Source organism: Giraffa tippelskirchi, chromosome 8, assembly GCF_054371585.1.
Source record: "Giraffa tippelskirchi isolate mGirTip1 chromosome 8, T2T-mGirTip1v1.2.pri, whole genome shotgun sequence".
In the NCBI taxonomy this organism is placed as follows: Eukaryota; Metazoa; Chordata; class Mammalia; order Artiodactyla; family Giraffidae; genus Giraffa; species Giraffa tippelskirchi.
The window spans coordinates 10,596,938-10,613,436 of record NC_137282.1 but is presented as its reverse complement, the minus strand read 5'-3'; the positions used below and the strand labels follow the sequence as shown (position 1 = coordinate 10,613,436).

The following is a 16,499-nucleotide window of genomic DNA, read 5'->3' as shown; positions in this document are numbered from 1 at the left end:
TAGATAGTAATTCCTGGTTGGTATTAATCTTTGCAAATGTCCTCTCCTTGTCTTTCACTTTTCTCTTAACTTTTTAATACTTGGGTCCTTTCTAAAGCCATTCTCTTATTTTTGAAATTAAGAAAAAGAGTTTTCCTATTAACCCTTTAAGTATTTCCTTCTAATTATTTTAATTTTTCTCCTTTTGGAAAATACTGTTATTAACACTTCTCTTCTCCTTATCTCTTAATTTTAGTTTTGTATTTTCTATTTTTTTTTTTTAATCAGTTCTGTTCATTCCTGGGAGAGTTGATGGGTAAATATTTTTACTAGGAGGAAACTTTTGCTTGCTGTCAACTTGAGCATTTGAAAAGCCTCTTGATGAAAGTGAAAGAGAGGAGTGAAAAAGCTGGCTTAAAACTCAACATTCAGAAAATTAAGATCATGGCATCGGGTCCAATCACTTCATGGCAAAGAGATGGGGAAACAATGGACACAGTAACAGACTTAATTTTGGGGGGCTCCAAAATCACTGCAGATGGTGACTGCAATCATGAAATTAAAGGACACTTTCTCCTTGGAAGAAAAGCTCTGACCAACCTAGACAGCATATTAAAAAAACAGAGACATTACTTTGCCAACAAAGGTCTGTCTAGTCAAAGCTATGGTTTTTCCAGTAGTCATGTATGGAATGTGAGAGTAGGACCATAAAGAATGCTGAGCACGGAAGAATTGATGCTTTTGAACTGTGGTGTTGGAGAAGACTCTTGAGAGTCCCTTGGACTGCAAGGAGATCCAACCAGTCCATCCTAAAGGAGATCAGTCCTGAGTGTTCGTTGGAAGGACTAATGCTGAAGCTGAAGCTCCTGTACTTTGACTACCTGATGTGAAGAGCCGACTCATTAGTAAAGACCCTGATGCTGGGAAAGATTGAAGGCAGGAGGAGAAGGGGACAGAGGATGACATGGTTGGATGGCATCACCGACTCGATGGACATCAGTTTGAGTAAACTCCAGGAGTTGGTGATGGACAGGGAGGCCTGGTGTGCTGCAGTCCATGGGGTTGCACAGAGTCGGACACGCCTGAGCGACTGAACTGAGCATTTAAAAAAGCGTTCTGATTCCTATCAGTCACCAGGTAATGTAAGGAAAAGCCATTTTTAGCAAATGGCATTATGATACATTACCTTTGCACCTTCTCCTAACTGTGATTGGAAACTACCTCAAAAACCGTCAATCCAAGTCGAAGATACAAACAAAACCAGGCACCACCAGCCTCTTCGGAGAACTGTAACTTGCGCGGCTTTTCCTTCCTTCACAGGAAACCGAGTGCTGTCCGCTCAGCCGCAGCTGCCCACCAGCTGCACGCCTTGTGCGCCCACTGCCCCTCGCGGAGGCAGCCAGGAGCCGCCCGCAGCCTTTTCCTCGCGCGCCGCGGGCGTCTCCCAGCCGCGCTCGGCCCCCATGCGCCGCAACGGCTCAACCGTCACCGCTGGGCCAGTGTGGCTCCAGGCCAGCGGAGCCATGTTCCTTCTTCTAGTCCTTCTCACCGGCCTCAGGGGACTGCATGGAGGCCCCAGTAAGTCCCGAGCCTCGCCTTCTCCGGTTGGAGGGCTGCCCTTGTCGGTCCAGGGTCGGCCCCAGACCGCCCTCCCACCCCGTCTGACCCCCGGCCTCGAGGTCTGCGGCCAAGGAGGCAGAGGCAGCGTCGGTGCGGAAAATCCTTTCATTTCTCTGGGCGGTTTCCTTGTCTGTAAAATGGACAGAAATGAAAGATGTGGTCTTTTTGACATTCAGAATTCTGCTCTTCTAGAAATAATTGCACCGCCGTGAAGCAGCCACTTGTCAATGAGTTCCTCATTGGTAACTGCAGTCCTCTACCTTCTCCGTGGAAAATTGCAGATCACCTTTGTATTCAGTATTCTATATCTTTTTTTTCCCTGCAAATGATCCCAGTTTCTCGATGCATTCCACTTTTTTTTATTTCCATATCTCTTACACCAGTGTAATTTGTTATTGTTACTTAGTCAAACTACCTGCCTGCAGATAGGAAAAGAGAATGAAACCTTAAGATTATAAAGGGTTAAGAAATGTATGGGTAAGAAGGACCAAAAGACAGCAGAAAGGGAAAGAAGATGCATATCTTCTTTGGTATGCACACAAAACGTTGGTAATGTAGAAAAACAAACGAAAAATTGAATTTAGAAATGAAAATGTAAGACAAGTATCAGAATACTTTTGCTTGTTTTTGTTTTAGATCTTCACAAAAAGTTTCTGCAGACCATAGTTCCTGAAAAGATTTCAACGTCCGAGGCAATCAAAGATCCAGAAAATAATGTAATTGGGAAATAATATTTTTATTTCTTAAATTGTGTGAAATCGCTTTTAATATCAAGACCATAGCTGCTGATGGTGGACAGTAATTCAGTTCTTGGAGGCAGAGCTGAGTGCTCAGACCAGGTTCACAAGGAGGAACATTTTGATGAGAGGTGTTGAGGCACACACACACAAAAAAGCATTTATTTGGGGTTTGTTAGGACTGCACCCTGGGAGACACAGACCCAAGAAGCACTTGAAATATGTTCCACCAGACTACAAAAAGGTGGAAGAAAGCTACTAGGTTACATAAATTGTTAAGAATTAGGGTTGGAGCTGGCAAGAAGTAAGGGTGTCCATTAAGCAAGAATTGGGGCTGGAGTTTGAAATGATTACATAGCTGGGAAAAAGAGAGGGGGCTTATGAAACTACAGGGTTGCATCCAGCAGCTGCTAGCAGATACGGTTTTGAAACTGGCTGGTGGTGTCCTTGAGTTTGATACAGTTCAGAAAATTCATAACCTCGGTGATGTAAGAATTTGTCTGAAAACCCATCCACTAGTGGACACCCGACTCCATGTGGGATGCCTGAACCATAGTTATTCTACTTTTATTGTTAAATGATCTTAAACATGTCATCATATTATCTCCATCCAAAGCCATGTATTTTACTTATTAATTCAACTCAATAAGAGAGTCTCTGAAAAAGTTTCCTGTTGTCTAAGTCTCATCTGGAAGGGAATTTACTTGCGAAACCTTGTGTTCAGTTCAGTTCAGTCACTCAGTCGTGTCTTGACTCTTTGCAACCCCATGAACTGCAGCATGCCGGGCCTCCCTGTCCATCACCAACTCCCAGAGTTTACCCAAACCCATGTCCATCGAGTCGGTGATGCCATCCAACCATCTCATCCTCTGTCGTCCCCTTCTCCTCCTGCCCTCAATCTTTCCCAGCATCAGGGTCTTTTCAAATGAGTCAGCTCTTCGCATCAGGTGGCCAAAGGATTGGAGTTTCAGCTTCAACATCAGTCCTTCCAATGAACACCCAGGACTGATCTCCTTTAGGACGGACTGGTTGGATCTCCTTGCAGTCCAAGGGACTCTCAAGAGTCTTCTCCAACACCACAGTTCAAAAGCATCAATTCTTCAGCGCTCAGCTTTCTTTACAGTCCAACTCTCACATCCATACATGACCACTGGAAAAACCATAGCCTTGACTAGGCGGACCTCTGTTGACAAAGTAATGTCTCTGCCTTTTAATATGCTGTCTAGGTTGGTCATAACTTTCCCTCCAAGGAGTAAGTGCCTTTTAATTTCATGGCTGCAATCACTGTCTGCAATGGTTTTGAAGCCCCAAAGGTAAAGTCTGCCACTGTTTTCACTGTTTTCTCATCTATTTGCCTTGAAGTGATGGGACTGGGTGCCATGATTTTGTTTTCTGAATGTTGAGCTTTAAGCCAACTTTTTCATTCTCCTCTTTCACTTTCATCAAGAGGCTCTTTAGTTCTTCTTCACTTTCTGCCATAAGGGTGGTGTCATCTGCATATCTGAGGTTATTGATATTTCTCCTGGCAATCTTGATTCCAGCTTGTGCTTCCTCCTGCCCAGCATTTCTCATGATGTACTCTGCATATAAGTTAAATAAGCAGGGTGACAATATACAGCCTTGACATACTGTTTTTTGTTTCACTAGAAAAATACTGTGCAAAAGAAAGGCAACGTTTTCTTTTCTGCATAGTGATTACTTGCCCCTATGGCTGTGCTCCAACACGGTGACACGTGTCCATCTTTCATGTTTCTGTCATTGCAAAGGGAGCTGTTTCATCCTTTAATTGTTGCAGTGGATTTTTAACCTGGCACTTGAAAATTTGCTTACAATTTTGAAATAAATGCTTACGGTAGTTGTGCATTTAGTCATTTGTGCAGAAAGGCTGATGATACACAGTGTGAAAAACTATCAGGGTGCCTGCTACAATTTCTTATATCTTCTTCCTCAAAATTTTTCTTAATCCCCCAAATTTGTTATATCACCTTCTTTGGTATTGTATGAGGAAATCTTTTATTTCTTTTGCTTAGCTGTTAGTATATGCTGGTTTATATTTGACTCTCCACCAAGTTTGATGTTTAGTGAACAACTGCAAACCACACAAAGAACTTCAAAAAGAACTCTTCTTCAGTTGAGAAATTTGTACTGTTCAAAATATTCAGTACAAGATTTATACTTGTGTTTTGGCATTTTGGGATTTAAATATATGCAAATAAAAATTGAGAAAATGCTTTAAAAACATTTAAAGAATTGAAATATTGAATTGAAAACCTTGCAGCTGTGTCAGTGAAACTGTCAGAAGTATAAACTCCTGACTAATCATAAAAGAGCTGAACTGTTGAAAAGATTGTGGACTTGTGGACAAACTATAAATTGAACTTGGTATGTTACTCAAACAAATGATGACCTTCCAATTGGCTTTTAAGGGCGAGTTGTAAACCAGTCTTTCTGAAGAAAGCCAGCCAATCTTATAAAAGGTTTTGGGAAGCCTAGTATTCAGGGACCCTCGGGCTTTCAGGAAGGAGAGTGTTTATGTGTAGACAGGCTCCCAGTTGTGTTGCTGCAGTTAGTTGAGATAGACTACTTGGTGGTCTTCTCACTTTCAGAATCCTCATCCGGGGATTGAAGCAGTTACTGACTCCTGTCTAGAAGCTGTGGCTGTCACTTGTTGGCTGACTTTCAGAAACTTGGGGTTGTCATTGATTTGCAAACTTTCAGAAGCTAGTTATTTGAGTGTGGCTGTTGTTAATTGGCTGATTTTCTGATTGTACAGGGTGATAAAAATTATCTCTAATGGTAGTTACATAACTTGAGATTTTGGCCAAATGACAATTTTTCCCCCTTTTCCCCCCAGTTTCTGTCTATAAAGATTTAATTTTATAGTGAATTTTAAAAATTGAAGAATAATTATCTGCAACATTATGTTCGTTCCAGGTGCAAACCATAGTAATTCAGTATTTCTGTGCATTACAAAATAATCTACTTGATAAACCTAGTTACCATCTATCACTGTACAAAGTCATTACAATATTATTGACAATATCCCCCGGAGTGTACCTTTCATCCTTATAACTCGCTTATTTTGTAACTGAAAAGTTTGTATCTGTTTATCTCTCTCACCTATTTCATTCATCCCCCTGCCCTCTTCCCTATGGCAGCTACCTGCTTGTTCTCTGTATCTGTGGGTCTGTCTTCTTATGTTTGTTCATTTGTTTTGTTTTTTATATTCCACATATAAGAGAAGTCAGATGGTATTTGACTTTCTCTGTCTGACTCATTTCACTTAGCTTAGTGCTGTGTTGTAGGTGCTTCCTTGTTTTAAATGGCAAGTGCTCCCACTCCAGTGGCCCAGGGGTTGATCTCTGGTGAGGAAAGAAAGATTCCACAAGTGGTTTGTTTTGGCATTAAGTGAGATTAAAACAAATACCCAAAATGAGAAATCAAAGATGAACCTCAGACAAATGTCCGTTACAAAATCAGGCAAATAATAATTAAAATAATGGACTATATACCTATACATATATACTCATAAGCAAAATCAAAACAGTCCAACAAAAATACACTAGATTGACCTGGTGAACAAAGGAAACCAAAAATTATATTTACCAGTTAAGAACAAAACTAACTAAAGCACAAACTGGAAAACAAAACTAAAGCAAGGAGCCAAGTGGGGAATAAAGCAATGAAAACTAATAAACATGTTGAGAGGAAAGGAAAGAAAGAAAGAATAGATATGCAAAGTTAAGTAGAGCTAGATAAAGAAGATTTATATACATTAAAGATTGACTGCAAGGGGAAGAGAACAGTAGGAAAAACAAAGAAAGGAATAAATGGAGAAACATATAATAGGTTTAATAAAATTAAAATGAAAAGAAATAGAGAAAAGAATAAAAGGAAAAAGCAAGAAAAAAAAAAAGGAAAACTCCACAGAACTGCAAAACCCAACGTAGAGGCAGAGGTTTATAATAACAATAAAAAGTGTGACTGCATATACACGTATACATATAGACCCATAAGCAAAATCAAAACAATCCAACAAAAATAAGATACAATAGATTGACCCAGCAAACAAAGGAAACCAAAAATTATATCTACCAGTTAAGAACAAAACTAACTAAAGCACAAACTGGAAAACAAAACTAAAGCAAGGTGCCAAGTGGGGAATAAAGCAATGCAAACAAAACTAACAAATATTTTGAGAGGAATGGAAAGAAGTAAAAGCAAGAAAGAATAGACATGCAAAGTTAAATAGAGCTAGATAAAGAAGATTTATGTACATTAAAGATTAACTGCAAGGGGAAGAGAACAGTAGGAAAAGCTAACAAAGAATAAATGTGGAAAAAATAATAATAGGTTTTTAAAAAGTTAAAAATTAAAATTAAAATGGAGGGAAAAACAGAAGAAAAGCAAAGAAAATCTCCACAGAATTGCAAAAATCCAGTGTAGAGGCAGAAGTTTATAAGAACAATAAAAAATGTGACTGAGAAAGGAAAAAATAAAAGTCAATAGCTTAATTAGATTTCATAGTGCCAATAAAATCGACAACTACAATGGAGGGAGGTGGTGGGAAGGGAAAAAATAGAAAAAGAAAAAAGTAGAAAAAAAAAATCCAAAAGAGTCTACACAACGAGTCAAAACATAAGAATAATGTTTTTCTTGAGTCACTGCTGTCAGAGTTGTTTCCCTCGCTGGGAGTCACAGTCCACCTCACCTCCCTAGGATGCCCTCCAACACTGTGCTGGTCTCTGGACCTGCTGCGGGGGCAGCTCAGATTCTAATCTGCTCCTACTCCTGTGTGTTCTTGCTTCCAATGTCCACAGCTGTCAGAACTAGTGTGTTTTCTTTTGTGGGAGCTCTCAATGTCCTTTTATATGTGTTTCATAGACGTAGAGTCTGCCTAATGGATCACATGGATTTAATCTGCAGCTTGTACAGCTGGTGGGAGGGGTTGAGTCTTCTTCCTTAGCCACACTGCCCCTGGGTTTCAGTTGTGGTTTTCTTTCCATCTCTGCATGTGCCTAGTCCACTGGGGTTTGCTCCTGAGGCTGCCCTGGAGGACTTGGGTCTGCCCCAGTGAGGGCCAGGTGTGGAGGTGGTGCAGCTGCTTGGGTTGCAGGGGTTCTGGCAGCACCAGGTACTCAGGGGAGTTGGCAGCTAGGGCAGCAGGAACTATAGTGCTCCAGAAAGGTATGGTAACCAGTATTGGCCAATATGCTCCAGTACTGTTGCCTGGAAGCCTGACAGGCCACAGTCCACAGGGTTGCAAAGAGTTGGACAGACCAAAGCGACCCTGTGTGCATAGATGCAGGACATTTTTGCCTGTGTCATCTCTGCCCCAGTGAGGGTTGAGCGTGAAGTTAGCACAGCTGCTTGGCTTGCAGGGACCCTGGCAGTGCCAAGTGTGCAGGGACACGGACTGCCTCCGCCACAGGAGTTACGGCCCTATCAGAGTCTTTTTTGATCCTCTTGTAGCTGGGGATCAGCAGGCCTCTTTGGCCAGTTTTTCTCCATATCTCCTCCCATTCAGGCGCATAGAGGGGCCCCCCTGGCTGGGGTTCTACTCTGTAGTTTTGCAAATCAGTCACTTAAAGGGGCACCCTGGGTGGGGTCCTGCTCTGTAGTTCAGTGCATTAGGCGTTTGATGGGCCAGCCTCTCTATTGTTCAGCTGCCCATGCAGGCATGTGGGGAGAGAGAGGCTATGGTGATGGCTCCACCCCCTACACGTGACTCAGCAGTATTGCCTTGCTTCCATGGCTGCCTGGCTTTCCTCCACAGGCTTTTCCCAACACAGTCTCCTCCCTCATATCCTCTTGATCAGTCTGTCCACAGTCAACAGCATCTCTAGCCGTGGGATTTCTCCACAATCCCTAAACTCCAGCTCCCAGCAGCTGTCCCTTCCAGGGGACCTGCATCCTTCTCCAGGGTATGTATGGCTGCGGCAAGGACTGTCTGAGTCTCATTACATATAGGCTGCCACGGATTCGCTGTTTTACTCTCAGCCTTAAATGTTTTTCCTCTGACTCAGACAGTTGCCCCGATATGGGAAGTGGACCACTGATTCAGTTCCCCCACCTGCCGAGGGCAGGTCCAGTCCTACTTACATTCCTGTTTTTCCCCCTAGTTGCTTGTCATACAGAGTTTTGCATGGTTCTCTCTATTCTTTTCTGCTGGTCAGATGCTCCTTCCACTCTCAGCTGGTGTCCTGCATGCACTTCTGTGTCTGAAGGTGTATTCCTGATGTGTCCGGGGAGAGAGATGTGCTCCACGGACCACCTACTTCTCTGCCATCTTGTTCTCCATAATGAGCTCTTCAATGTGTATGCATAGAAAGACAAATATGTAATATAATATTAATAAGAACAGATTAGAGGCACTTTTGAGACTCCATTTATTTTAAGGAATGCTGAGTGTATTTTTACCTTCTCTTAACTCTCTCCGCTGATTTTTCTGCTATTTAAGTTTGAATTTTAGATCTAGCCTGCTGTTAATCAATTCTTGTTTTTTAAACATTATTTTCTTGGTTCCAAAAATGTTTTATCGTTTTCAGTTTTTTGCTGAGTTTTGCAACAAACATTTTGACTTTATTTTATGCTTAACCATTTCCATTAATCATAATTCTGAAGGATTATCTTACATTTTAATGAGAGTAAGATCCTTTTCTGTCCAGAGAGCTTGCAATGCCTGTTTTTTGCTGTTACTACCCTCTCTTGATTTATTCAATAAATTGTATACGCTTGCAAGTAAGCAAATCATTCTGCTTATTATAGTAGTAACAAGTAATAAACATTCATGCATTTTGTTTATTCCAAAGAGGCTTTATTGCATTGAAACTTTTTCAATTCACAGAAAAATTGAGAAAAGAGTACAACTTTCCATATATTTTACACTCAGTCTTCTCTATTATTACCATCTAATATTAGTTGATAAGTTACAACTAATAAAGCAATTTAATATGTCATTATTAACTAAGGTCCATACTGTACTCATATTTTCTTAGCTTTTAATAGATGTCCTTCTTCTACTCCGGAGTCCATTCATGAGACACCATTAGCTTTTGTTTCATGTTTCCTTTGGCTCCTCTTGGCTCTGATGAGTTTTTAGGCTTTTTGTTTTTGATGTCCTTGTCATTGTTGAAGACTATTGGTGGAGTATTTTTTAGTGTGTCCTTTCATGAGAGTCTAAACCTTCCTTTAAAACTACTCAAAACAATAAAAAGTAACCATTCGTATTAGCACCCAGGATGAGCACTGTTAAAGTATTGCAATATACAGATGGAGAGACAGGTGTGTGCATGTGTGTGTGAGCTTTTATCCTTTATAGAATGTGATTGTACTTAGAAATATCGTATCTCTTTTTTGTTCTAAACTAAAATCAGTTTATGTATTTAGAATGGAATTTTAAAGGCACTTTGCTTTATTGATCTAAATAGTTACCAAAAATTGATAAATAAGCACTTAGGATATTTTAGGAAGACACAAGACTAAGACTATTTGCAGCTGAGTTAACAGATGATTTCTTTTTTCTGGAATCGATTTTTATTTACTTGATCCTCTCTCTTCAATTTCCAGGCCTTTTAAATAAATTGCTTGTATTAGAAATATGTGGGCTCAAAAAAAATAGTAACACTGTTATTTCATTTTGTGCTTTGTCTTGTTTTCCCTTATAGCAACAGTCGCTGATGGTCTTGCCCTATAGAGAGGATAGTGCCAAATAAATCACCAGAAACTGGCCTAAACCAAGAAGGAAAAAAAACACGTATTTTTCTGTCCCCTCTGTTGTCACTGCTGAGGGTTTAAATTATGAAATAATAAATCATCTGCACCTGAATCATCCTAATTATGTCTGGTGTTTTCTCTGCATTTTCAGTTTCAACTTCCACTATATCTAACTTGAAAAAGACTCTCAGTCAGCTAAAAGCAGTCAAAGACTCTCACCCCTTAAAGCCCTGAGAGCCTGCCAGTTGTGTCTCAAGACCCCAGCATAGAGAGTATCCCTCTTCCTTTCTGCTCTTTCAGTTGACCTGAACCTCTCCCCACCTTTCCTCCTTCCTCCTGTGACTTGTCCTAGTGGCATTTACTCAGGAGTTGTTGAATCCAGTCTTTCTCTTGTTACCACTTCTCTTTGAAAGCTTGTATACCTGCTTTAGTGTATTCAGATTCCTGTTTACCAAGAGGAGGTTTACCGTGAAGCTAAGGGCTTCCCTGGTGGCTTAGACAGTAAAGAATCTGCCTGCTGTATAGGAGACTGGGGTTCAATCCCTGGGTCAGGAAGATCCTCTGGAGGAGGGCACAGCAACCCACTCCAGTATTCTTGCCTAGAGAATCCCATGGACAGAGGAGCCTGGTGGGCTACAATCCGTGGGGTTGCAAAGAGTCAGACATGACTGAGCGAGTAATACTTTCAAGGAAGCAAAAGCATCAGGGCCACTTACTTGCAAAGGTTCTTTTCAAAGTCATGAACCTAATTTTTATGTATCTTTTGAGAAATGGTGTGTTACTGGGATCTAGTAGAGATGGAATATTTTACCGTGGGACACCAGGTGGCCATCCATTTGAACCTCTCATGATGGTCTACCAAGTCGTTAAGTCAGACTCCTGTGTCATTCAGCACAGTAGCAGTGGTGTTCCTCCTTTAGCTTGTGCCTGTGGCCTTATATTCGTCTGGGTCCAATCAGGAGACCAGGGATTACACAATTTAAATAGGTAGTTTAATAGTACACTCCACTGGAGAGCCGTTATCAAGATATCATAACTCAACAAGTATCCTCAGTCTGAGGGAAAGTACCCAAGGAAGGATACGCTTGGAAGAGTGGCCACTCGCCCAAGGCTGAGGGTCAGACCTCATCGGAGCAGGTGTGATTTCTGCCTGCTGGATGGCTCCGGCCAGAGGCGCTCCACAGACATGGAGAAAAGCAGAAAACATAACTCCAGCTGGTGCTGCTGACAGAACCAATGCCACTTCACGAGCGAGCTGGAGTGTACAGAGTCTGAATCAGGATGGGTGTGGGTAAATGACTGTTGCAGGGGTTGTACAAAGTCTGTGGAGGGGGTGCCGCAGGAGCAAGACCTGAAGTCCGTGATGCGGTATCAGTAGGATCCAAGAATGTGGTTACTGGACCCAGGGAGGCCAGCAAGATCACCTAAGGGAGGACACACTCCGGGAGCGTGAGCACCTGGGATAAAGCATCGCTGGACGTCTTAGGCCGCCGCTGCTCACGCCCTGTGCAGCAAGAAAAAGAAACCAAACACTACATGCTGGAGGAGTCTGTTTTTCCTTCAATGAACCTCTGGTGCCCTCTGCTGGCTAGTCCTACCACTGCCTTCACTAACGGAGAAAAGAGCGTTCAATCCATTATTGCAGGGGAGGTAGTGAAATGGTAAATCTGGATCTGAGAAGGAATAAATTGATCCAAACCAGAGATTTCTCTTTTTATCACAAGAACAACTGTTTAATTTTTAACTTTCATTTTCCTTTTTTATTTTTATATTTTGAGGCCAATTGTTGAGCTGCTGTAGCCAGTTTTTCTGTTTTCGTTTGGAGAAATATCCCTTTGGACCATGACACAAGTTTGGCTGCTGTTGCCCTTTAATTCCTTGCAGAAATGCCAGCAAAATTATTTCCCTTCACTCCCAGAGAGTCAAGTTTAGGATTCCCCAGAGTCATCATAATAGCTGAAGTGGCAGGCTTAAAGTATTGCATCTAATAATTGGTGAACATAGGGGCTGTTTAAAATTCTATTTCTGTTAGAAGTAAAGAAACCGGGTTGCTTCCACAACATTCCAAAATCATGAGCTACTATAAAAGTATCATCAGTGTAAACAGTGGCAGTTAAATTTTCTCCCAGAGTAATGGAGCATGGACTAAAAATAACTGAGTGCGTGTCCAGTTGGAGCAAATTATGAACAAGATACAAAAAAACCAAAATCCTAACTGCCCCCACGTTTGATAAGTCTGCCTTCCTGGCCCCTGGGGACCTCAAGACCCTCATTCAGACAACGTTTCCTTCTCCGCTTTGCCCCTTCCTTCTCCTGACAGCTGCTATGTCCCCTCTCCATCCTCTCCTTTTGTCCTGTCCTTCCGAGAGTTCGGACCTTGGGCGGCTACAGCTTCACTCCTCTCAGCTTGTGGGACCAGCTCCCTCTGGCCGGCAGCGGCTCATCCAGATGGATGACCAGCAGAGGTGGGAGGGGCTTACCTCACAGCACTCAGCTCCCTGCCTTGCGGGCTCTCCCTGACCAGAGATTTCCGAGGGTGACAGGGGATCAGACCTCGTATCATGTCGTGGCCATTAGTCCGATCGTCCCCATATCCTCATCTTTATTTTCCTGCTGGAGAGAGAAGCCCCGAGGGAACGGGCTGAATTGGCAGATTTCTGTGTCCTACGCATAGGCGTGAGTCCCACACACAACGTACAAGCTTCCCTGGAGGCTCAGATGGTAAAGAACCTGCCTGCAATGTGGGAGACCAGGGTTTGATCCCTGGGTGGGGAAGATCCCCTGGAGAAGGAAATGGCAAACCCACTCCAGTATTCTTGCCTGGAGAATTCCGTGGATAGAAGAGCCTGGCGGGTTGCAAAGAATGGGACACTACTGAGCAACTAACACTTTCACTTTGGCAACCAGTACAACTGGCTGGCTTCTGGGCTCGAGGACCTGGCAGGCAGTGGAGGAGATGCTCCCTCGTTCGCTGGCCCTTTCTGGAAGCGCCAGGGCGGGTGCCTGAATAGACATCTGCAGGGGGTGGGTGGAAAAGGCAATCTCTCTCTGTCTCTTTTTCAGTCGTTTTTTATCCCTCTTTTCCTCTCCCTTGGATCTCATGCCTACACTCTTGTCCTCTTCGTCCTGGAAACCCCTCATCTGTGTGTCTGACTCTGAGGAGGGAATTCTGTGATCCCCCCTTGGTGGTTATACCAGGCCTCGAGTTCCCAGGGTCTCTCACTGTTAGCCTCCAGGCTTATATGGAAACATGGAAAATGCCCAGGGAATCCCCAAAGATTCTCCTCAAGGCTGCATTCTCAACAATAGAAGATTGTGGAGACAAAAAAAAAAAAGCTGATTTTCTTTTGCAATGCAGCCTGACACCAACGTGCCTCAGGTGACCAGGAGAAGTGGCCCTAGCGTGGGGGATCCTTTAAACTTGGACACCAGTTTGCAATTGGACCAGTCTGGTAAGAAGTTTCAAAAATGGAGGGAGGTCGAGTATGTGCTCCCTTTATGAGACTTTATCGAGAGTCTTGGCTGAGGGGCTCCTGTCACTGAGTGAGGACCTTCTGTTCCTGAGCTGCCCCCAAGAGACTTGGAGCCAGACCCTCTCAGGGACCCCGGTCTTTCAACCGCTGACAAGCCATCGGCCCCCCACACCCCCTTCTCAGGCCCTCATTTTTTCCCTTTCATCACCACCTTCAGCCTTCCGACTTCTGTCTTACCCTGTCAAATCAGAACGCTCCCAAATTGGAGCCTCCAGAGTTTTCCACTGCGGGGCTCCACTTGAGCTCAAAGACAGCCCACACCTCCTCCCCACAAGGCCTTTTACTTCTGGGAAGCAGCTGCTGGGAGTCAAGTGACGACTCAAGGGTGTGTCCCCCTTCTCAAAGAACCCTGACAAATATAAGGATGCACTGACCAGGCTGGGGTTGACATTCTCTCTCACCTGGCAGGACATCATGGTTACTCTGGCCCCCTGTTGTATCCGCGATGAAAAGGAGCAGAGGCTGAGAAATGCCAGGAGACCCTCAGATGGCCTACTAGCTGCCAGTCAGCATCACCAAATTTATCAGGCAGGTGGGGATGAACCCTGAACATGACCCATGCTGGGACTATGAAGATGATATAGGCAGGCTGAGAGGAGACATCATGCTACTTGTCTGTTGGAAACCATGAAAAGGTGTATAGCAAAGCCTTTAAATTATGATAAAATCTGAGAGATTACACAGGAAAAAGATGAAAGCCCGGCAGTCTTCCTGAGCCAGGTGACAGGGACTTGAGGAAGGACACTCACCCAGACCCTAAGTCGGCGGAAGGGAGGTCGCTACTGGCCATGCAGTTTATCTCCCAGGCCACTCCTGACATCTGGGAAAACTTACAAAAGCTTGAGGCTGGGCCCCGAACCCCATTGTCAACCTTGGCAGAGGAGGACTTCAAGGTCAATAATAAGCAATACTTCACAGAAGAGGCCAAAAAAGATATGAGACTATTAAAAAAAAAAAGCTTTTGACTGTACTGATTCTTCCATGACCTCAAGGGGACCCTGGAGGACCAAGAAAGCTGCCTCAACAGAAGCTGTCCGGGCCCAAAGCAGCATGTTTTTTGTTGAAAGGGAGGGCACTGGAAGGAGGGATGTCCTTCCAGCTCCTTGCAAATCTCTCCGATGAGAGATGCCTGCACACCGTCTGATGGGGCCCGAGCGTCCGTCCAGGTCCACATCCCACTCGATCGATCCTCATGACTCCAGAGGAGCTGTGGGTCACTTGCGACGTGGTGGGAAGCAGAAATTAATTCTCGTTAATACTAGAGCCTCCTGCTCTGTTCTGGCTCGGCTGGCCAGCCCCCTCTCTGCACTGTGATGGTAGCTGATAGACGGCCAGTGGTAAGGCAATTTATGTCTCCCCTTGCCTGCAGAATCGGGTCTATTATTATTAGTCACTCCTTTTTGTGTATGGCAGAATGTTCTGACCCTCTTCTCCAGAGAGATTTGCTAAATCAGTTAGGAGCTAGTATGTGCTTAGGGCAGGGTGAAGTCCAAGGAGGTAGAGAATTCAAGCAGAGACTGCATCTGTTCGCAGCCCTAGGTGACCCACCTGCTGCTCATCAAGATACTCCCCAGGCATCCCCTCAAATTTAAAAACAATTAAATCTTGGATTTTGTGATACCTTGGCTTCAGGATGGCAAAATGTGTCATTTCCTTGCCTCCTTCCCCCCCACCCTGCCCCCCACACAATAAGAATGATCAAGGCCTGGGGAAAAATACCCCTGGAAGGACATATCTTTAAATCTGAGACTCTGATGAGGACACAATCACTGCTCATCAAAGTTTTCAAACATGGACTCATTAAGCCATGCCAATCCTCTCACAACACCCCCAGACCTTCCCATTCAGAAGCCTAATGAGGAATATCGGTTTGTGCAACACTTGCAAGCACTAAATGGGGTTGTCATCTCTATTCATCCAGTGATGTCAAACCCCACACACTCCTTGGCCAATTGCCAGCCAGGGGACACTCAGTATTTCTCTGTTTTGGACCTCAAAGCTGCATTTTTCTCTATTCCCCTACATCCATACTCCTCATACCTTTATGTCTTTGAATAGGACGTTGCCACCCTGAAGGTTACCCAGTATACCTGGACAGTGTTTCTGCATGGTTTTCGGGATAGTGTCCACCTTTTTGGAAACATGTTAGCAAGGGAAATGAGGGAATTCATGCAATAGATTTATGATTTATTGATATTTAGTGAGACTAAACAGTGTGCTAAAAAGCAAAGATCACTTTGCCAACAAAGGTCCATATACTCAAAGGTATGGTCTTTCCAGTAGTCACGTATGGATGTGAGAGCTGGACCATAAAGAAGACAGAGTGCCGAAGTATTAATGCTTTCAAACCGTGTTGCTGGACAAGACTCTTGAGAGTCCCTTGGACTACAAGGAGAACAAACCAGTCAATTTTAAAGGAAATCAACCCTGAATACTCATTGGAAGGACTGATGTTGAAGCCAAAGTTCCAATACTTTGGTCACCTGATGTGAAAAGGCGACTCATTGGAAAGGATCCTGATGGAAGGAAAAAATTGAAGACAAAAGGAGAACAGGGTGGCAGAGGGTAAGATGCTTGGATGGCATCACTGACTCAATGGACGTGAATTTGGGCAAACTCCAAGAGACGGTGAGGAACAGAGAAGCCTGGTGTGCTGCAGTCCATGGGGTCACAAAGAGTCAGACACGACTTGGCAGTTGAACAACAAAAGGTGAGACAAAACAGGATTTAGATCCAAATACTGTTAAGGTTCTAAATTTTGTGGCAGAAAGAAGAAATAATGTCTCCCCAACCATGGCTCAGATCTCACAGTCATGGGGCTATTTAGAGTTTGTTTTTAACCTAGGATCAAGAGTCCTGATTGTTGATCAAAACAGCAATTAATGCATTACCTTCTCTGACCACAAGTTGGCAG

At 43.5% G+C, this 16,499-nt stretch overlaps 1 protein-coding gene and 1 long non-coding RNA gene across 2 annotated transcripts; one reads left to right on the top strand and one right to left on the bottom strand.

The window, feature by feature from the left end:
• The first annotated feature begins 914 nt into the window (after window positions 1-914).
• On the top strand, window positions 915-10,164 carry LOC145518877 (disintegrin and metalloproteinase domain-containing protein 5-like). Its single transcript, XM_081524012.1, has 3 exons — window positions 915-1,557; window positions 2,236-2,315; window positions 10,004-10,164. Exons 1-3 carry the CDS (start codon window positions 1,443-1,445, stop codon window positions 10,049-10,051), a joined length of 243 nt encoding a protein of 80 aa, XP_081380138.1. The 5' UTR covers window positions 915-1,442; the 3' UTR covers window positions 10,052-10,164.
• LOC145518878 (uncharacterized) lies at window positions 1,495-6,811 on the bottom strand. The gene is made up of 2 exons (XR_014063398.1): window positions 5,927-6,811; window positions 1,495-4,346 (listed from the first exon to the last, which is right to left on the bottom strand). It is a non-coding gene; the product is annotated as an uncharacterized LOC145518878 (long non-coding RNA).
• Window positions 10,165-16,499: the final 6,335 nt, after the last annotated feature.

Excerpts from the sequence above, each read along its gene's own strand:
- LOC145518877 (XM_081524012.1), top strand. The coding sequence starts at position 1,443 with ATGCGCCGCAACGGCTCAACCGTCACCGCTGGGCCAGTGTGGCTCCAG. Across the intron at positions 1,558-2,235 it reads GGGACTGCATGGAGGCCCCA|ATCTTCACAAAAAGTTTCTG; the intron begins GTAAGTCCCGAG and ends TTTTTGTTTTAG. Across the intron at positions 2,316-10,003 it reads TCAAAGATCCAGAAAATAAT|CAACAGTCGCTGATGGTCTT; the intron begins GTAATTGGGAAA and ends TTTCCCTTATAG.